This window comes from Anoplopoma fimbria, chromosome 20, assembly GCF_027596085.1.
Source record: "Anoplopoma fimbria isolate UVic2021 breed Golden Eagle Sablefish chromosome 20, Afim_UVic_2022, whole genome shotgun sequence".
In the NCBI taxonomy this organism is placed as follows: Eukaryota; Metazoa; Chordata; class Actinopteri; order Perciformes; family Anoplopomatidae; genus Anoplopoma; species Anoplopoma fimbria.
Genome location: NC_072468.1, coordinates 17,507,700 through 17,526,939, shown reverse-complemented (window position 1 = coordinate 17,526,939; position 19,240 = coordinate 17,507,700). Strand labels below are relative to the sequence as shown.

Below are 19,240 nucleotides of genomic sequence, written 5' to 3'. Positions count from 1 at the left end.
TCTTTCTTAAATGTATTAAATTGTGTCCGAAAAGAACTGTCCGAAAAGTGCATTTACCTCAAACAAGTTTGAGGTAAATGCACTTCAATATTTCCATTTCATGCTACTTTATACTTTTATGGTGAATATTGTACTTTTTATTCTGCTAAGTTTATTTGACAGCTACAATCGTTTATTTTCACTTTAGCATTTAGCATAAAAAAACACATGATACGCTCAAAAAACACAATACATTTTAATAATATTCAACCTGTGGTTCCCAATCTTTTTGTCTTGTTACCATTGGCAAAAAATCTGTGTTTAGTTTGGGCACCTTGTCACTTTCTTTATCTGTCACGTGTTTAAACTGCAGAGATGGTTTCTTTTAGATAAGTGTTTGAGGCTCAAAGACATAAAATGTCCAACATTTCACTTCTTCCACTCCTGCAATAATTCATTTTCTTAATTTACAGTACACTATTTATATATTGTTCATGATGCAGGATTATTTATCTACATTTAATGGCTGTCCCTGGAAAGTAAAGCAATATGTCACTGTAGACTAAATACTCCAGAGCGAAGCTTGTCATACAAGTTCCAGTTCAATGAAGGCCAAACATGCATAACAAAGGGCCTAAAAATGACAAAGAGCGGCAAGACCAGTTTCCCCAAACAAAAAGGAGAAAGGCAGGGCCAGAAGTAGCTGACATATGTCGACTTCAGAGGAACAGCCAATGACAGAATGTGGTTGAGCAAACTCTAAAAGAAAGGCAGGGTGAGACTGAGGATCTCCATGAACCTTATATCAGTGTTATGCATCATTTCTAAAAACAGCGGAGAGTGACAAAAAAGGAGGAAGAAGGAAGAGGTAAATAGAAGAGAAGAGGGAGAAGCTGTAGGTGAGGAGGGTGGGGTTAAGAACACACACACAAGGTGGAACATAGACAAACAGAGAGCAACACATTGATCCCCTGAGCCGGACAAATCGCCTGAGAAAAACAACACAATGAGGATCTGAACCGCACAGCTGAACCCAGACAACACATTCAGCTGGGAGTATGTATGAAACGTGTCTGACTGTGTGAAGGAGGGAAACATGAGCCTGCAATAACAGGATTTCACATTTTATTTTTTGGGAAATAAGACAAAACTGAAGGAGCTGAGGTATGAATTTTATACACTTTTTACTATTTTACTATTAAACTGATTTTCAAGTCATGTAATATATTGTTAATCTGAGGTAGAGTGAGCGAATGGCTATGCATAATATACATTTAAAAAAAAGGTTTAATTGTGTATCTCACTCTGGTTACAGTCTTTCTGTGATGATTTTGACATTTTCTATCAGTTGTATGTGTCCAATCCAGAGCTTCCTTTTACATCTGCCCTTTGGGTGTGAAGTACAGCACCTGCAATTACGGGTTTTAAAAAATGCAGATGAACTGGTTTAGAGATCTCGTATCTGACGTACAAGGATTTTCCATGTGTGTCTCCAGTGTCACTATACACTGCATTTAAAGCTGCTCTAAATTCAGATAAACCGCTTAAAGATTTCTCAATTAGAGAGTAATCTGAAGATTTTTATGTTACAAAATAGAGAAAACATTTCAGTGAATTGTCAGTTTGGCATCCCTCAGACACAGTGATACAACATCTGAAGCTCCTGGTCTCAGTTACATACTCGCTCCAACACCTTCTCATACTGGACACCAAGAGTCATGTTACTCTTCACAGATTCAGCCCCAGAGACAAAATTGGTTTCAGGACTACCGTTGTCACGTTACGTGTTGTTTCTCTAAATATAAAATATCCTGAAGCCATTAGATGAAGATTTAAAGCAGTACTAGTACTTCTATAAAGCATATAGAAGTACTAGAAACCTACTGACTATAAAGTATGACTGTGTGAACTGTGTTTGAGAAATGGACTAAAGTGAATAAAAAAATGTCTTTCATCATATTTATATATTATTTTTTTACACTTGACAGAATGTCTTCAGTATCAGAGGCCGACTCCAGCTGTAAGCAGGGAGATACTATCTGTGGTAAGTTTTCTATCAGCAGAGACAGCATAGTCTGGCCATTAGAGGCCTTGTCAGGACAGATGAACAGATGACATACCAGCACAGACTTCACAGGAAAACATGCCATTCCACTATGAGATCCCAGTGTCTGACATGCTGAGTGACTGGTGTTTCCCCGTGTCTGCTCCTGTTTGCAGAGATCCGTGTGTACGAGCAGGAGGTGATCGTTGTGCCCGTCCTGCTGCTGGCCGCCTTCCTGGTCACTCTGGTCTTCATTCTCCTGCTGCGCTATTGTCCAGAGAAAGTCGATCGCATCCATCTAAAGGCCTCAAAGCCGACCACCAGGAGGGTGCTGCATGGCATCGATGGTAAGACACTGGAAAAGACACCAGTTTGTTAGGGTTGTTTAAGCCCAAATAAATGAAATCACAGATCACAATATCAGGAAAAATACATGTAATTTACATTGTCAACAAAAAGCAAGCTGATTCCATTAGTGTGTTTTTGTGTGTTATAGTTTCCAGGTGATATAGTTATGAGGCCAGGTTAATTTGCTTAACTTTAGCTGACATTCTATGGATTCATTTTTGTCTTTTAAACTGTCCCTACTCCACACTTATGGTATTGTTTTTGAGCACAAACTCACTTATAAGTCTGACTTGTCATTTATTTTCCCATTTTAACACTATAGTTAAACTATAAAGCTGCCAGGATGAAAAATACAAGGAATATGACACAGGCACCTTTAAAAATATAGAATTTTATAGTGGTAGTTACTCAAAATACTATTATAGAACCAGCCTTTAAGGCTGTAAAATAATGTTTTACTTTTCATACACACAAATACAACAGACAAAATGTAAGAAATAAAACTAAACAGCCTATTTACATACAAGAAGTTTTATCCCAACTTGTTTTTGTGCCTTTTTTATTCAAAGTCCATGTTTGCCTGTAAATGAATGATATTCGTTATTCACACTTTCAAAAATGGCTTCAGATAAAATGTTTTGTTTGACAGACATAAGTGAGATACTGTGGGAAAGCCACACATCAGCAATTCAAACTGGCTTTCTCAGTTATATTACTATAAATATAACATGCTCAGTGTTTTAATAGTAAATATGTACAGTTAGTACATATTTACTATTAGTTAGAGCAACATTCTTGATTTTTCAGAAAGCAAGGACATGATGAAGTTTCAGTTAGACATTTTTTCCAGCACCACACCAAGATAAATAGTTCTATTAACCTCCTCTCATGTAAATATTTGCATTTCTTCTCCCTTAATGATAATTATTCCCTGTCTCCCTCTCTGTCTCTCCTTAACTCTCCATCCATAGCTCCACCAGGTATCAATGTCATGGAGCATGAGAGCATTGCGTTGGACATGCCCAGTACCTACTCCACCTTCAACGCCCCCACCTCGCACCACTCCAAAAACCCCTCCAGGTCTGTGGCCACAGCCTCCCGCCCAACCAACCCCCCACCGCAGCCCTTCAAGCCCAATTTCACTCCCATCGTCCAGCCCAGGGAGTTGCCCCGTCAGAGGCTTCCTGAGTCCTTCAACCTGGTCGCCCCTCTGCCTGTGGCCTTCTCCCTGCGGTCCGACACCTCTGTGTCCCTCTACAGGGCCCGAATGGAAAACAGGAATGTTGTGCTGCGAGTCCTAAAAGGTGAGATGGTTAAACCTTAATTAAATGGAAGCTCTTAATTGTCTCATTTGATTTTTTTAGGACATGGTTTTTGTAACTGCAGTGTTCCTCTTTTTACTCTCCTCTCACTCTCCTTCTTCCCCTTTGCAGACTCTGCTGATGCTACAGAAAGACACAGCTTCCTGGGCTTTGCGTCCTTCCTGGCCCAGCTGGGGCCACATCCCTTCCTGCCAGAGCTTCTTGGTGTGGTCTCACTTCGAGCTCCTCTGGTTACAGTCGTGGAAGAGCTGGAGAACAGAGACCTGCTCAGCTTCCTTTGGAGATGCAGAGAGGTATGCTTTTTTTTTTACAGCAAAGTTCTCTGCTGCCATGTGTGTTACCTCACTTCAAGCATTAACATACACTGTATTGAATGCAAAAATATATATATATATTTTCAACTTCTCCTTGTGTTTAATAATTTCAGGAGCATGTGGATCCTCCATGTGAGATGACTGAAAGACGAATATTTACCATGGCCAAACAGGTGGCTTCAGCACTGGTCAGTATGCTAACCAACATGTCTTCACCTTTTTACACCACAAATTTGACTTTCAAATCACTGACATACACGAACCCCGTCCTGACCCATCTCAGCACGGGCAGGGTTACTAATCCTTCATCATGTCACGCACCCACCTGACAATCCAAAATATGACTGAAATACAATTTTCCTTCGTTTTTGTGTCATTGTCTCATTACTCTTACTTTGTGGATGTCTGAGAATAGCCTGTAGCCTAAAGCAATGCTAGCAGCTCTGGAGGCTGTACTTTAAGTTAAATGCTAACACCAGAATGCTCATATTCTCACAGTGATGATGGCAACATGCTAATGTTAGCAGATAATGCTAACCTTGTGCATGTAATGTTCACCAAGTTCTTTAGACGTGTTAGCAATGCTAACATTTGCCAACCAGCATTTAACACAGTTGAGCTGAGGCTGATGGGAATTTCATTTTTTTTACTTTCATTTAAAACTACAAATGTGGTGCTACATGTAAAAAATCAGGATGCCACCTCTCATTATGATTCACTATATGGGAAACATGAAACTAAAACAGTGGCAAACCACCAAAAAGGATTTTTCAGTTTTTCATGGACCTAAGTGATGGACAAAGCCACCGACAGACCAAGAGGCGAAATTGCATTTAGGTGTCCACTGAAGAAGCAGTAGCGCCCTCTGCTGTGTGTGAACAGGAGTGGAAAAAAAGCTTACAGCACCTGGTATTCCCAGGCGGTCTCCCATCCAAGTACTGACCAGGCCCGACCCTGCTTAGCTTCCGAGATCAGACGAGATCGGGCGTGTTCAGGGTGGTATGGCCGTAAGCGAAAACTGAGCCTACCAAAGGGCCTTATAAAGACACTGTAGCACCGGGCTCTGCTTTTTTGTCTATACAGGGAGCGCGTGCAGACTGCCTGGAATACTCACGGCTTCTTATTATCAAATCAGGATCTACAAAGTGGCTCTAAGGATCACAAATGTAGTGCAGTAAAAAGGCGAATATTTACAGCTGAAATGTAGTATACCTTGGCATAACATAAAAAAAATGATTATGCATTTGCCACTCACAGTAACACCATGCGAGTGCATGTTTGTAAGGAAATGATCAGTGATCTTAGGAATGATGAAAGTCATCATCTAACTGGACTTGTGTCATTTCTATACCGGCAAGTCATGATCTACCTATTTCCATCCGAGCCTGTCTGTGTCCACTGAAAAAGCAGCATCGCCCTTTGATTTTTGTAAAGAGGAGTGAAAAAGCTACCTACCACGAAACATACTATCTAAAACAGATGGTCTAAAAACTGTTTCTCAGGTTTCAGGGAGACCTTTACATATTTACTTCTTGTCAACAGTGATGACTGAATTGACATTGGTTGCACAGGTTTATGTGTTTAATCCTGAGATGCCCCATGTCTTATTGCGCAATCAGGAGTTCCTTCACAACAAAGACCTTCTCCACGGAAACATTCGTGCCCGCAGCGTACTGGTCACCAAGGAGTCCACTGCAAAGCTTTGGGGCCTGCATGGGGTCTACACTAGGAAGAACCAGGGAGCCACGCAGAGAGATGATCCCGGCATGAAGAAATGGCAGGCACCAGAGCTGCTAGCCAGGAGACCTGCCAGTCAGAGCAGCGACATGTGAGTTTTTCCGGTTTTTTACATCCTCAAACACATATGCTGCCTGATTATTTATATAATGCTGAGTATATTATTAAGAGCATTTACAGAATGAAAGATTGTAACAGTAATTTGCCTCTGTGTGTTCCTCTTTCTAGTTGGTCATTTGGCATCTTACTGTATGAAATGGCAACACTGGGTAAGTGGATTTTAAGTCTTGGCAACATAAGTCATAATTGATGGATAAGCCTATAACAATCTCTCACTTTAATGCAGTATCTCTGGTTTGTAGCTAATGCAAACCCGACAGGACTATGTTATTGAAATATTAGATTTTAATATGATTTCTTCATCAATGTGAAGAAGTCATTTCTAAAGTATTTCTCAAAGCCAAAAAAACACCAATACAAATAGATTTCCCAGAAAAGTTACGATATAACACAACATATATTGATATGACAATGTAAGAGTACATATAGCTTGATATCGCCCCTCCTACCTACAACATTTGCTCTTTTCTTTCCAGGTGAAGCTCCGTTTGCAGAAATCTCAGTTAATGAGCTTCTGCAGTTTCATCAACGAGGGAAAAGTCTGAAAAAACCTTCAAACTGTTCCAACACGCTGTAAGTATCCACTCCATGCTCTACATAACACAAAATCAAACTTACTGGCATTTCCCTCTTTAACAAATGTGCTTCAATCTCTCAGGCACTCCATCATTAAGGGTTGCTGCCAGTGGAAAGATCAGGATCGACCCTCTCTGGCTGAAGTGAGCCGCAAGATCCTCTCAGCAGAGAAAAATGCCTCTGACAAAGTCCTCAAGGTGTCTGGGACGGTTAACATCGAGCAGTACCTGCAGGAAGCAGGATTCGGGGAAACCAACAGCTACACGGTTTTCTGATCAGTTTTCTGCCGATGTCAGCAAAATAAATTGCACTTTTCTCTCCAGTGGTACCCCATCGGTGCACTTCTATCAAACAATATCTGCCAGGTGCAATAAAAGTGTTCAAACTGTGTTTATGAGAGCTTTGGGCACTAAAACTGTTCTTTCATTTTTGTAATGTATTCTACTACTTCAGGTTCGGAAACAAACAAAAAAAAACTGTATGCCAAATAGGTTAACTTCTGGGAACCATTCACTGTCCTTTAAGTAAGACCTCATAAATATGTGTAAATACCTAAGTCTTTGAGGTTTAGCAAGGGAATAACAAGCAGTTATTTTGTAATAGTACTCTTTCAGATATGTAAACTTGATCAATGTACAGCCGCTGCATTCTGAACTTGTAGTCGATACTGTCAACTTATGACGGTTTACAGATCTTGTAGAAGCAAATGTATATTGACAGATTTAATATATGCTATTACCACGTTTTGTGTGGTTCTATATTTGGAAGCTGTGGAAATGAAGGGCAGATAGAAGGTATTTATGCTATTATTGATCACTGTCTTTTCTATAAGCTCAGCTCATGTGAACATCTGTGAGCAACAAATGAGTTCAAACTGTTTACGCAACTTTCAATGTGAATAAAAATATGCAAGTTCAACAACAATCTTTTTCATTTTCAAGTGGCATCATGACTGTATTGAAAACATACACGTACAGAGGTCCATTAACAGGTATTGTTTATTGGTTGTTCTGCATACATGCACACAGAGCACTTCCACTCAGCCCTTGAGGGAGCAAACCACAAGGAATACCTGTTTTCAGGTAGTTAAGTTGATAAAAGTTACTAAAACTACATCATATCCATGTAAAAATATTTTTTATTGCAGTAGAAAATGTAAAAGATACAAAAGTAAACTTCTGAGAAGTGGTAAAATGAAGTAATTAAAATACTAGGCGACAAAGCCACCGACAGACCAAGAGGCGAAATTGCATTTAGGTGTCCACTGAAGAAGCAGTAGCGCCCTCTGCTGTGTGTGAACAGGAGTGGAAAAAAAGCTTACAGCACCTGGTATTCCCAGGCGGTCTCCCATCCAAGTACTGACCAGGCCCGACCCTGCTTAGCTTCCGAGATCAGACGAGATCGGGCGTGTTCAGGGTGGTATGGCCGTAAGCGAAAACTGAGCCTACCAAAGGGCCTTATAAAGACACTGTAGCACCGGGCTCTGCTCTTTTGTCTCTACAACTGTAGTGCAGTAAAAAGGTGAATATCACAAATGTAGTGGTTATTGGTTGTTCTGCATACATGTACACAGAGCACTTCCACTCAGCCCTTGAAGGAGCAAACCACAAGGAATACCTGTTTTCAGGTAGTTAAGTTGATTAAAGCTACTAAAACTATATCATATCCATGGCAAAATAATTGTTATTGTAGTAGAAAATGAAAAAGATACAAAAGTAATCTTTTGAGAAGTGGGGAAATGATGTAATTAAAATAGTAGGCGACAAAGTGAAAAAAGCTTACAGCACCTGGTATTCCCAGGCGGTCTCCCATCCAAGTACTGACCAGGCCCGACCCTGCTTAGCTTCCGAGATCAGACGAGATCGGGCGTGTTCAGGGTGGTATGGCCGTAAGCGAAAACTGAGCCTACCAAAGGGCCTTATAAAGACACTGTAGCACCGGGCTCTGCTCTTTTGTCTCTACAACTGTAGTGCAGTAAAAAGGTGAATATCACAAATGTAGTGGTTATTGGTTGTTCTGCATACATGTACACAGAGCACTTCCACTCAGCCCTTGAAGGAGCAAACCACAAGGAATACCTGTTTTCAGGTAGTTAAGTTGATTAAAGCTACTAAAACTATATCATATCCATGGCAAAATAATTGTGATTGTAGTAGAAAATGAAAAAGATACAAAAGTAATCTTTTGAGAAGTGGGGAAATGATGTAATTAAAATAGTAGGCGACAAAGTGAAAAAAGCTTACAGCACCTGGTATTCCCAGGCGGTCTCCCATCCAAGTACTGACCAGGCCCGACCCTGCTTAGCTTCCGAGATCAGACGAGATCGGGCGTGTTCAGGGTGGTATGGCCGTAAGCGAAAACTGAGCCTACCAAAGGGCCTTATAAAGACACTGTAGCACCGGGCTCTGCTCTTTTGTCTCTACAACTGTAGTGCAGTAAAAAGGTGAATATCACAAATGTAGTGGTTATTGGTTGTTCTGCATACATGTACACAGAGCACTTCCACTCAGCCCTTGAAGGAGCAAACCACAAGGAATACCTGTTTTCAGGTAGTTAAGTTGATTAAAGCTACTAAAACTATATCATATCCATGGCAAAATAATTGTGATTGTAGTAGAAAATGAAAAAGATACAAAAGTAATCTTTTGAGAAGTGGGGAAATGATGTAATTAAAATAGTAGGCGACAAAGTGAAAAAAGCTTACAGCACCTGGTATTCCCAGGCGGTCTCCCATCCAAGTACTGACCAGGCCCGACCCTGCTTAGCTTCCGAGATCAGACGAGATCGGGCGTGTTCAGGGTGGTATGGCCGTAAGCGAAAACTGAGCCTACCAAAGGGCCTTATAAAGACACTGTAGCACCGGGCTCTGCTCTTTTGTCTCTACAACTGTAGTGCAGTAAAAAGGTGAATATCACAAATGTAGTGGTTATTGGTTGTTCTGCATACATGTACACAGAGCACTTCCACTCAGCCCTTGAAGGAGCAAACCACAAGGAATACCTGTTTTCAGGTAGTTAAGTTGATTAAAGCTACTAAAACTATATCATATCCATGGCAAAATAATTGTGATTGTAGTAGAAAATGAAAAAGATACAAAAGTAATCTTTTGAGAAGTGGGGAAATGATGTAATTAAAATAGTAGGCGACAAAGTGAAAAAAGCTTACAGCACCTGGTATTCCCAGGCGGTCTCCCATCCAAGTACTGACCAGGCCCGACCCTGCTTAGCTTCCGAGATCAGACGAGATCGGGCGTGTTCAGGGTGGTATGGCCGTAAGCGAAAACTGAGCCTACCAAAGGGCCTTATAAAGACACTGTAGCACCGGGCTCTGCTCTTTTGTCTCTACAACTGTAGTGCAGTAAAAAGGTGAATATCACAAATGTAGTGGTTATTGGTTGTTCTGCATACATGTACACAGAGCACTTCCACTCAGCCCTTGAAGGAGCAAACCACAAGGAATACCTGTTTTCAGGTAGTTAAGTTGATTAAAGCTACTAAAACTATATCATATCCATGGCAAAATAATTGTGATTGTAGTAGAAAATGAAAAAGATACAAAAGTAATCTTTTGAGAAGTGGGGAAATGATGTAATTAAAATAGTAGGCGACAAAGTGAAAAAAGCTTACAGCACCTGGTATTCCCAGGCGGTCTCCCATCCAAGTACTGACCAGGCCCGACCCTGCTTAGCTTCCGAGATCAGACGAGATCGGGCGTGTTCAGGGTGGTATGGCCGTAAGCGAAAACTGAGCCTACCAAAGGGCCTTATAAAGACACTGTAGCACCGGGCTCTGCTCTTTTGTCTCTACAACTGTAGTGCAGTAAAAAGGTGAATATCACAAATGTAGTGGTTATTGGTTGTTCTGCATACATGTACACAGAGCACTTCCACTCAGCCCTTGAAGGAGCAAACCACAAGGAATACCTGTTTTCAGGTAGTTAAGTTGATTAAAGCTACTAAAACTATATCATATCCATGGCAAAATAATTGTGATTGTAGTAGAAAATGAAAAAGATACAAAAGTAATCTTTTGAGAAGTGGGGAAATGATGTAATTAAAATAGTAGGCGACAAAGTGAAAAAAGCTTACAGCACCTGGTATTCCCAGGCGGTCTCCCATCCAAGTACTGACCAGGCCCGACCCTGCTTAGCTTCCGAGATCAGACGAGATCGGGCGTGTTCAGGGTGGTATGGCCGTAAGCGAAAACTGAGCCTACCAAAGGGCCTTATAAAGACACTGTAGCACCGGGCTCTGCTCTTTTGTCTCTACAACTGTAGTGCAGTAAAAAGGTGAATATCACAAATGTAGTGGTTATTGGTTGTTCTGCATACATGTACACAGAGCACTTCCACTCAGCCCTTGAAGGAGCAAACCACAAGGAATACCTGTTTTCAGGTAGTTAAGTTGATTAAAGCTACTAAAACTATATCATATCCATGGCAAAATAATTGTGATTGTAGTAGAAAATGAAAAAGATACAAAAGTAATCTTTTGAGAAGTGGGGAAATGATGTAATTAAAATAGTAGGCGACAAAGTGAAAAAAGCTTACAGCACCTGGTATTCCCAGGCGGTCTCCCATCCAAGTACTGACCAGGCCCGACCCTGCTTAGCTTCCGAGATCAGACGAGATCGGGCGTGTTCAGGGTGGTATGGCCGTAAGCGAAAACTGAGCCTACCAAAGGGCCTTATAAAGACACTGTAGCACCGGGCTCTGCTCTTTTGTCTCTACAACTGTAGTGCAGTACAAAGGTGAATATCACAAATGTAGTGGTTATTGGTTGTTCTGCATACATGTACACAGAGCACTTCCACTCAGCCCTTGAAGGAGCAAACCACAAGGAATACCTGTTTTCAGGTAGTTAAGTTGATTAAAGCTACTAAAACTATATCATATCCATGGCAAAATAATTGTGATTGTAGTAGAAAATGAAAAAGATACAAAAGTAATCTTTTGAGAAGTGGGGAAATGATGTAATTAAAATAGTAGGCGACAAAGTGAAAAAAGCTTACAGCACCTGGTATTCCCAGGCGGTCTCCCATCCAAGTACTGACCAGGCCCGACCCTGCTTAGCTTCCGAGATCAGACGAGATCGGGCGTGTTCAGGGTGGTATGGCCGTAAGCGAAAACTGAGCCTACCAAAGGGCCTTATAAAGACACTGTAGCACCGGGCTCTGCTCTTTTGTCTCTACAACTGTAGTGCAGTAAAAAGGTGAATATCACAAATGTAGTGGTTATTGGTTGTTCTGCATACATGTACACAGAGCACTTCCACTCAGCCCTTGAAGGAGCAAACCACAAGGAATACCTGTTTTCAGGTAGTTAAGTTGATTAAAGCTACTAAAACTATATCATATCCATGGCAAAATAATTGTGATTGTAGTAGAAAATGAAAAAGATACAAAAGTAATCTTTTGAGAAGTGGGGAAATGATGTAATTAAAATAGTAGGCGACAAAGTGAAAAAAGCTTACAGCACCTGGTATTCCCAGGCGGTCTCCCATCCAAGTACTGACCAGGCCCGACCCTGCTTAGCTTCCGAGATCAGACGAGATCGGGCGTGTTCAGGGTGGTATGGCCGTAAGCGAAAACTGAGCCTACCAAAGGGCCTTATAAAGACACTGTAGCACCGGGCTCTGCTCTTTTGTCTCTACAACTGTAGTGCAGTAAAAGGTGAATATCACAAATGTAGTGGTTATTGGTTGTTCTGCATACATGTACACAGAGCACTTCCACTCAGCCCTTGAAGGAGCAAACCACAAGGAATACCTGTTTTCAGGTAGTTAAGTTGATTAAAGCTACTAAAACTATATCATATCCATGGCAAAATAATTGTGATTGTAGTAGAAAATGAAAAAGATACAAAAGTAATCTTTTGAGAAGTGGGGAAATGATGTAATTAAAATAGTAGGCGACAAAGTGAAAAAAGCTTACAGCACCTGGTATTCCCAGGCGGTCTCCCATCCAAGTACTGACCAGGCCCGACCCTGCTTAGCTTCCGAGATCAGACGAGATCGGGCGTGTTCAGGGTGGTATGGCCGTAAGCGAAAACTGAGCCTACCAAAGGGCCTTATAAAGACACTGTAGCACCGGGCTCTGCTCTTTTGTCTCTACAACTGTAGTGCAGTATCAAAAAGGTGAATATCACAAATGTAGTGGTTATTGGTTGTTCTGCATACATGTACACAGAGCACTTCCACTCAGCCTTGAAGGAGCAAACCACAAGGAATACCTGTTTTCAGGTAGTTAAGTTGATTAAAGCTACTAAAACTATATCATATCCATGGCAAAATAATTTTGATTGTAGTAGAAAATGAAAAAGATACAAAAGTAATCTTTTGAGAAGTGGGGAAATGATGTAATTAAAATAGTAGGCGACAAAGTGAAAAAAGCTTACAGCACCTGGTATTCCCAGGCGGTCTCCCATCCAAGTACTGACCAGGCCCGACCCTGCTTAGCTTCCGAGATCAGACGAGATCGGGCGTGTTCAGGGTGGTATGGCCGTAAGCGAAAACTGAGCCTACCAAAGGGCCTTATAAAGACACTGTAGCACCGGGCTCTGCTCTTTTGTCTCTACAACTGTAGTGCAGTAAAAAGGTGAATATCACAAATGTAGTGGTTATTGGTTGTTCTGCATACATGTACACAGAGCACTTCCACTCAGCCCTTGAAGGAGCAAACCACAAGGAATACCTGTTTTCAGGTAGTTAAGTTGATTAAAGCTACTAAAACTATATCATATCCATGGCAAAATAATTGTGATTGTAGTAGAAAATGAAAAAGATACAAAAGTAATCTTTTGAGAAGTGGGGAAATGATGTAATTAAAATAGTAGGCGACAAAGTGAAAAAAGCTTACAGCACCTGGTATTCCCAGGCGGTCTCCCATCCAAGTACTGACCAGGCCCGACCCTGCTTAGCTTCCGAGATCAGACGAGATCGGGCGTGTTCAGGGTGGTATGGCCGTAAGCGAAAACTGAGCCTACCAAAGGGCCTTATAAAGACACTGTAGCACCGGGCTCTGCTCTTTTGTCTCTACAACTGTAGTGCAGTAAAAGGTGAATATCACAAATGTAGTGGTTATTGGTTGTTCTGCATACATGTACACAGAGCACTTCCACTCAGCCCTTGAAGGAGCAAACCACAAGGAATACCTGTTTTCAGGTAGTTAAGTTGATTAAAGCTACTAAAACTATATCATATCCATGGCAAAATAATTGTGATTGTAGTAGAAAATGAAAAAGATACAAAAGTAATCTTTTGAGAAGTGGGGAAATGATGTAATTAAAATAGTAGGCGACAAAGTGAAAAAGCTTACAGCACCTGGTATTCCCAGGCGGTCTCCCATCCAAGTACTGACCAGGCCCGACCCTGCTTAGCTTCCGAGATCAGACGAGATCGGGCGTGTTCAGGGTGGTATGGCCGTAAGCGAAAACTGAGCCTACCAAAGGGCCTTATAAAGACACTGTAGCACCGGGCTCTGCTCTTTTGTCTCTACAACTGTAGTGCAGTAAAAGGTGAATATCACAAATGTAGTGGTTATTGGTTGTTCTGCATACATGTACACAGAGCACTTCCACTCAGCCCTTGAAGGAGCAAACCACAAGGAATACCTGTTTTCAGGTAGTTAAGTTGATTAAAGCTACTAAAACTATATCATATCCATGGCAAAATAATTGTGATTGTAGTAGAAAATGAAAAAGAACAAAAGTAATCTTTTGAGAAGTGGGGAAATGATGTAATTAAAATAGTAGGCGACAAAGTGAAAAAAGCTTACAGCACCTGGTATTCCCAGGCGGTCTCCCATCCAAGTACTGACCAGGCCCGACCCTGCTTAGCTTCCGAGATCAGACGAGATCGGGCGTGTTCAGGGTGGTATGGCCGTAAGCGAAAACTGAGCCTACCAAAGGGCCTTATAAAGACACTGTAGCACCGGGCTCTGCTCTTTTGTCTCTACAACTGTAGTGCAGTAAAAAGGTGAATATCACAAATGTAGTGGTTATTGGTTGTTCTGCATACATGTACACAGAGCACTTCCACTCAGCCCTTGAAGGAGCAAACCACAAGGAATACCTGTTTTCAGGTAGTTAAGTTGATTAAAGCTACTAAAACTATATCATATCCATGGCAAAATAATTGTGATTGTAGTAGAAAATGAAAAAGATACAAAAGTAATCTTTTGAGAAGTGGGGAAATGATGTAATTAAAATAGTAGGCGACAAAGTGAAAAAAGCTTACAGCACCTGGTATTCCCAGGCGGTCTCCCATCCAAGTACTGACCAGGCCCGACCCTGCTTAGCTTCCGAGATCAGACGAGATCGGGCGTGTTCAGGGTGGTATGGCCGTAAGCGAAAACTGAGCCTACCAAAGGGCCTTATAAAGACACTGTAGCACCGGGCTCTGCTCTTTTGTCTCTACAACTGTAGTGCAGTAAAAGGTGAATATCACAAATGTAGTGGTTATTGGTTGTTCTGCATACATGTACACAGAGCACTTCCACTCAGCCCTTGAAGGAGCAAACCACAAGGAATACCTGTTTTCAGGTAGTTAAGTTGATTAAAGCTACTAAAACTATATCATATCCATGGCAAAATAATTGTGATTGTAGTAGAAAATGAAAAAGATACAAAAGTAATCTTTTGAGAAGTGGGGAAATGATGTAATTAAAATAGTAGGCGACAAAGTGAAAAAAGCTTACAGCACCTGGTATTCCCAGGCGGTCTCCCATCCAAGTACTGACCAGGCCCGACCCTGCTTAGCTTCCGAGATCAGACGAGATCGGGCGTGTTCAGGGTGGTATGGCCGTAAGCGAAAACTGAGCCTACCAAAGGGCCTTATAAAGACACTGTAGCACCGGGCTCTGCTCTTTTGTCTCTACAACTGTAGTGCAGTAAAAAGGTGAATATCACAAATGTAGTGGTTATTGGTTGTTCTGCATACATGTACACAGAGCACTTCCACTCAGCCCTTGAAGGAGCAAACCACAAGGAATACCTGTTTTCAGGTAGTTAAGTTGATTAAAGCTACTAAAACTATATCATATCCATGGCAAAATAATTGTGATTGTAGTAGAAAATGAAAAAGATACAAAAGTAATCTTTTGAGAAGTGGGGAAATGATGTAATTAAAATAGTAGGCGACAACGTGAAAAAAAGCTTACAGCACCTGGTATTCCCAGGCGGTCTCCCATCCAAGTACTGACCAGGCCCGACCCTGCTTAGCTTCCGAGATCAGACGAGATCGGGCGTGTTCAGGGTGGTATGGCCGTAAGCGAAAACTGAGCCTACCAAAGGGCCTTATAAAGACACTGTAGCACCGGGCTCTGCTCTTTTGTCTCTACAACTGTAGTGCAGTAAAAAGGTGAATATCACAAATGTAGTGGTTATTGGTTGTTCTGCATACATGTACACAGAGCACTTCCACTCAGCCCTTGAAGGAGCAAACCACAAGGAATACCTGTTTTCAGGTAGTTAAGTTGATTAAAGCTACTAAAACTATATCATATCCATGGCAAAATAATTGTGATTGTAGTAGAAAATGAAAAAGATACAAAAGTAATCTTTTGAGAAGTGGGGAAATGATGTAATTAAAATAGTAGGCGACAAAGTGAAAAAAGCTTACAGCACCTGGTATTCCCAGGCGGTCTCCCATCCAAGTACTGACCAGGCCCGACCCTGCTTAGCTTCCGAGATCAGACGAGATAGGGCGTGTTCAGGGTGGTATGGCCGTAAGCGAAAACTGAGCCTACCAAAGGGCCTTATAAAGACACTGTAGCACCGGGCTCTGCTCTTTTGTCTCTACAACTGTAGTGCAGTACAAAGGTGAATATCACAAATGTAGTGGTTATTGGTTGTTCTGCATACATGTACACAGAGCACTTCCACTCAGCCCTTGAAGGAGCAAACCACAAGGAATACCTGTTTTCAGGTAGTTAAGTTGATTAAAGCTACTAAAACTATATCATATCCATGGCAAAATAATTGTGATTGTAGTAGAAAATGAAAAAGATACAAAAGTAATCTTTTGAGAAGTGGGGAAATGATGTAATTAAAATAGTAGGCGACAAAGTGAAAAAAGCTTACAGCACCTGGTATTCCCAGGCGGTCTCCCATCCAAGTACTGACCAGGCCCGACCCTGCTTAGCTTCCGAGATCAGACGAGATCGGGCGTGTTCAGGGTGGTATGGCCGTAAGCGAAAACTGAGCCTACCAAAGGGCCTTATAAAGACACTGTAGCACCGGGCTCTGCTCTTTTGTCTCTACAACTGTAGTGCAGTAAAAAGGTGAATATCACAAATGTAGTGGTTATTGGTTGTTCTGCATACATGTACACAGAGCACTTCCACTCAGCCCTTGAAGGAGCAAACCACAAGGAATACCTGTTTTCAGGTAGTTAAGTTGATTAAAGCTACTAAAACTATATCATATCCATGGCAAAATAATTGTGATTGTAGTAGAAAATGAAAAAGATACAAAAGTAATCTTTTGAGAAGTGGGGAAATGATGTAATTAAAATAGTAGGCGACAAAGTGAAAAAAGCTTACAGCACCTGGTATTCCCAGGCGGTCTCCCATCCAAGTACTGACCAGGCCCGACCCTGCTTAGCTTCCGAGATCAGACGAGATCGGGCGTGTTCAGGGTGGTATGGCCGTAAGCGAAAACTGAGCCTACCAAAGGGCCTTATAAAGACACTGTAGCACCGGGCTCTGCTCTTTTGTCTCTACAACTGTAGTGCAGTAAAAAGGTGAATATCACAAATGTAGTGGTTATTGGTTGTTCTGCATACATGTACACAGAGCACTTCCACTCAGCCCTTGAAGGAGCAAACCACAAGGAATACCTGTTTTCAGGTAGTTAAGTTGATTAAAGCTACTAAAACTATATCATATCCATGGCAAAATAATTGTGATTGTAGTAGAAAATGAAAAAGATACAAAAGTAATCTTTTGAGAAGTGGGGAAATGATGTAATTAAAATAGTAGGCGACAAAGTGAAAAAAGCTTACAGCACCTGGTATTCCCAGGCGGTCTCCCATCCAAGTACTGACCAGGCCCGACCCTGCTTAGCTTCCGAGATCAGACGAGATCGGGCGTGTTCAGGGTGGTATGGCCGTAAGCGAAAACTGAGCCTACCAAAGGGCCTTATAAAGACACTGTAGCACCGGGCTCTGCTCTTTTGTCTCTACAACTGTAGTGCAGTACAAAGGTGAATATCACAAATGTAGTGGTTATTGGTTGTTCTGCATACATGTACACAGAGCACTTCCACTCAGCCCTTGAAGGAGCAAACCACAAGGAATACCTGTTTTCAGGTAGTTAAGTTGATTAAAGCTACTAAAACTATATCATATCCATGGCAAAATAATTGTGATTGTAGTAGAAAATGAAAAAGATACAAAAGTAATCTTTTGAGAAGTGGGGAAATGATGTAATTAAAATAGTAGGCGACAAAGTGAAAAAAGCTTACAGCACCTGGTATTCCCAGGCGGTCTCCCATCCAAGTACTGACCAGGCCCGACCCTGCTTAGCTTCCGAGATCAGACGAGATCGGGCGTGTTCAGGGTGGTATGGCCGTAAGCGAAAACTGAGCCTACCAAAGGGCCTTATAAAGACACTGTAGCACCGGGCTCTGCTCTTTTGTCTCTACAACTGTAGTGCAGTAAAAAGGTGAATATCACAAATGTAGTGGTTATTGGTTGTTCTGCATACATGTACACAGAGCACTTCCACTCAGCCCTTGAAGGAGCAAACCACAAGGAATACCTGTTTTCAGGTAGTTAAGTTGATTAAAGCTACTAAAACTATATCATATCCATGGCAAAATAATTGTGATTGTAGTAGAAAATGAAAAAGATACAAAAGTAATCTTTTGAGAAGTGGGGAAATGATGTAATTAAAATAGTAGGCGACAAAGTGAAAAAAGCTTACAGCACCTGGTATTCCCAGGCGGTCTCCCATCCAAGTACTGACCAGGCCCGACCCTGCTTAGCTTCCGAGATCAGACGAGATCGGGCGTGTTCAGGGTGGTATGGCCGTAAGCGAAAACTGAGCCTACCAAAGGGCCTTATAAAGACACTGTAGCACCGGGCTCTGCTCTTTTGTCTCTACAACTGTAGTGCAGTAAAAAGGTGAATATCACAAATGTAGTGGTTATTGGTTGTTCTGCATACATGTACACAGAGCACTTCCACTCAGCCCTTGAAGGAGCAAACCACAAGGAATACCTGTTTTCAGGTAGTTAAGTTGATTAAAGCTACTAAAACTATATCATATCCATGGCAAAATAATTGTGATTGTAGTAGAAAATGAAAAAGATACAAAAGTAATCTTTTGAGAAGTGGGGAAATGATGTAATTAAAATAGTAGGCGACAAAGTGAAAAAAGCTTACAGCACCTGGTATTCCCAGGCGGTCTCCCATCCAAGTACTGACCAGGCCCGACCCTGCTTAGCTTCCGAGATCAGACGAGATCGGGCGTGTTCAGGGTGGTATGGCCGTAAGCGAAAACTGAGCCTACCAAAGGGCCTTATAAAGACACTGTAGCACCGGGCTCTGCTCTTTTGTCTCTACAACTGTAGTGCAGTAAAAAGGTGAATATCACAAATGTAGTGGTTATTGGTTGTTCTGCATACATGTACACAGAGCACTTCCACTCAGCCCTTGAAGGAGCAAACCACAAGGAATACCTGTTTTCAGGTAGTTAAGTTGATTAAAGCTACTAAAACTATATCATATCCATGGCAAAATAATTGTGATTGTAGTAGAAAATGAAAAAGATACAAAAGTAATCTTTTGAGAAGTGGGGAAA

The 19,240-nt window shown here is 41.6% G+C and overlaps 1 protein-coding gene and 26 non-coding genes across 27 annotated transcripts; 1 reads left to right on the top strand and 26 right to left on the bottom strand.

Annotated features, from left to right (window-relative positions):
• The first annotated feature begins 1,968 nt into the window (after positions 1-1,968).
• Positions 1,969-7,321, top strand: styk1b (serine/threonine/tyrosine kinase 1b). The gene is made up of 9 exons (XM_054621642.1): positions 1,969-2,023; positions 2,200-2,370; positions 3,343-3,675; positions 3,805-3,986; positions 4,121-4,195; positions 5,627-5,835; positions 5,973-6,013; positions 6,341-6,437; positions 6,523-7,321. Exons 1-9 carry the CDS (start codon positions 1,969-1,971, stop codon positions 6,713-6,715), a joined length of 1,356 nt encoding a protein of 451 aa, XP_054477617.1. The 3' UTR covers positions 6,716-7,321.
• Positions 4,902-5,020, bottom strand: LOC129110336 (5S ribosomal RNA). The gene has a single exon (XR_008532203.1). It is a non-coding gene; the product is annotated as a 5S ribosomal RNA (ribosomal RNA).
• Positions 7,322-7,754: 433 nt separating the features above from the next.
• On the bottom strand, positions 7,755-7,873 carry LOC129110335 (5S ribosomal RNA). The gene has a single exon (XR_008532202.1). It is a non-coding gene; the product is annotated as a 5S ribosomal RNA (ribosomal RNA).
• A 342-nt stretch (positions 7,874-8,215) lies between these two features.
• Positions 8,216-8,334, bottom strand: LOC129110334 (5S ribosomal RNA). Its single transcript, XR_008532201.1, has one exon. It is a non-coding gene; the product is annotated as a 5S ribosomal RNA (ribosomal RNA).
• A 342-nt stretch (positions 8,335-8,676) lies between these two features.
• On the bottom strand, positions 8,677-8,795 carry LOC129110333 (5S ribosomal RNA). Its single transcript, XR_008532200.1, has one exon. It is a non-coding gene; the product is annotated as a 5S ribosomal RNA (ribosomal RNA).
• A 342-nt stretch (positions 8,796-9,137) lies between these two features.
• LOC129110332 (5S ribosomal RNA) lies at positions 9,138-9,256 on the bottom strand. Its single transcript, XR_008532199.1, has one exon. It is a non-coding gene; the product is annotated as a 5S ribosomal RNA (ribosomal RNA).
• Positions 9,257-9,598: 342 nt separating this feature from the next.
• LOC129110331 (5S ribosomal RNA) lies at positions 9,599-9,717 on the bottom strand. The gene has a single exon (XR_008532198.1). It is a non-coding gene; the product is annotated as a 5S ribosomal RNA (ribosomal RNA).
• A 342-nt stretch (positions 9,718-10,059) lies between these two features.
• On the bottom strand, positions 10,060-10,178 carry LOC129110330 (5S ribosomal RNA). Its single transcript, XR_008532197.1, has one exon. It is a non-coding gene; the product is annotated as a 5S ribosomal RNA (ribosomal RNA).
• A 342-nt stretch (positions 10,179-10,520) lies between these two features.
• Positions 10,521-10,639, bottom strand: LOC129110327 (5S ribosomal RNA). The gene has a single exon (XR_008532195.1). It is a non-coding gene; the product is annotated as a 5S ribosomal RNA (ribosomal RNA).
• Positions 10,640-10,981: 342 nt separating this feature from the next.
• Positions 10,982-11,100, bottom strand: LOC129110326 (5S ribosomal RNA). The gene has a single exon (XR_008532194.1). It is a non-coding gene; the product is annotated as a 5S ribosomal RNA (ribosomal RNA).
• A 342-nt stretch (positions 11,101-11,442) lies between these two features.
• On the bottom strand, positions 11,443-11,561 carry LOC129110325 (5S ribosomal RNA). Its single transcript, XR_008532193.1, has one exon. It is a non-coding gene; the product is annotated as a 5S ribosomal RNA (ribosomal RNA).
• A 342-nt stretch (positions 11,562-11,903) lies between these two features.
• On the bottom strand, positions 11,904-12,022 carry LOC129110324 (5S ribosomal RNA). Its single transcript, XR_008532192.1, has one exon. It is a non-coding gene; the product is annotated as a 5S ribosomal RNA (ribosomal RNA).
• Positions 12,023-12,363: 341 nt separating this feature from the next.
• On the bottom strand, positions 12,364-12,482 carry LOC129110323 (5S ribosomal RNA). The gene has a single exon (XR_008532191.1). It is a non-coding gene; the product is annotated as a 5S ribosomal RNA (ribosomal RNA).
• Positions 12,483-12,826: 344 nt separating this feature from the next.
• LOC129110321 (5S ribosomal RNA) lies at positions 12,827-12,945 on the bottom strand. The gene has a single exon (XR_008532190.1). It is a non-coding gene; the product is annotated as a 5S ribosomal RNA (ribosomal RNA).
• A 342-nt stretch (positions 12,946-13,287) lies between these two features.
• Positions 13,288-13,406, bottom strand: LOC129110320 (5S ribosomal RNA). Its single transcript, XR_008532189.1, has one exon. It is a non-coding gene; the product is annotated as a 5S ribosomal RNA (ribosomal RNA).
• Positions 13,407-13,746: 340 nt separating this feature from the next.
• LOC129110319 (5S ribosomal RNA) lies at positions 13,747-13,865 on the bottom strand. The gene has a single exon (XR_008532188.1). It is a non-coding gene; the product is annotated as a 5S ribosomal RNA (ribosomal RNA).
• Positions 13,866-14,205: 340 nt separating this feature from the next.
• On the bottom strand, positions 14,206-14,324 carry LOC129110318 (5S ribosomal RNA). Its single transcript, XR_008532187.1, has one exon. It is a non-coding gene; the product is annotated as a 5S ribosomal RNA (ribosomal RNA).
• Positions 14,325-14,666: 342 nt separating this feature from the next.
• On the bottom strand, positions 14,667-14,785 carry LOC129110317 (5S ribosomal RNA). Its single transcript, XR_008532186.1, has one exon. It is a non-coding gene; the product is annotated as a 5S ribosomal RNA (ribosomal RNA).
• Positions 14,786-15,126: 341 nt separating this feature from the next.
• Positions 15,127-15,245, bottom strand: LOC129110314 (5S ribosomal RNA). Its single transcript, XR_008532184.1, has one exon. It is a non-coding gene; the product is annotated as a 5S ribosomal RNA (ribosomal RNA).
• Positions 15,246-15,588: 343 nt separating this feature from the next.
• LOC129110313 (5S ribosomal RNA) lies at positions 15,589-15,707 on the bottom strand. The gene has a single exon (XR_008532183.1). It is a non-coding gene; the product is annotated as a 5S ribosomal RNA (ribosomal RNA).
• Positions 15,708-16,049: 342 nt separating this feature from the next.
• LOC129110337 (5S ribosomal RNA) lies at positions 16,050-16,168 on the bottom strand. Its single transcript, XR_008532204.1, has one exon. It is a non-coding gene; the product is annotated as a 5S ribosomal RNA (ribosomal RNA).
• A 342-nt stretch (positions 16,169-16,510) lies between these two features.
• LOC129110312 (5S ribosomal RNA) lies at positions 16,511-16,629 on the bottom strand. Its single transcript, XR_008532182.1, has one exon. It is a non-coding gene; the product is annotated as a 5S ribosomal RNA (ribosomal RNA).
• Positions 16,630-16,971: 342 nt separating this feature from the next.
• On the bottom strand, positions 16,972-17,090 carry LOC129110311 (5S ribosomal RNA). Its single transcript, XR_008532181.1, has one exon. It is a non-coding gene; the product is annotated as a 5S ribosomal RNA (ribosomal RNA).
• A 342-nt stretch (positions 17,091-17,432) lies between these two features.
• LOC129110310 (5S ribosomal RNA) lies at positions 17,433-17,551 on the bottom strand. The gene has a single exon (XR_008532180.1). It is a non-coding gene; the product is annotated as a 5S ribosomal RNA (ribosomal RNA).
• Positions 17,552-17,893: 342 nt separating this feature from the next.
• LOC129110309 (5S ribosomal RNA) lies at positions 17,894-18,012 on the bottom strand. The gene has a single exon (XR_008532179.1). It is a non-coding gene; the product is annotated as a 5S ribosomal RNA (ribosomal RNA).
• Positions 18,013-18,354: 342 nt separating this feature from the next.
• Positions 18,355-18,473, bottom strand: LOC129110308 (5S ribosomal RNA). The gene has a single exon (XR_008532178.1). It is a non-coding gene; the product is annotated as a 5S ribosomal RNA (ribosomal RNA).
• A 342-nt stretch (positions 18,474-18,815) lies between these two features.
• On the bottom strand, positions 18,816-18,934 carry LOC129110307 (5S ribosomal RNA). Its single transcript, XR_008532177.1, has one exon. It is a non-coding gene; the product is annotated as a 5S ribosomal RNA (ribosomal RNA).
• Positions 18,935-19,240: the final 306 nt, after the last annotated feature.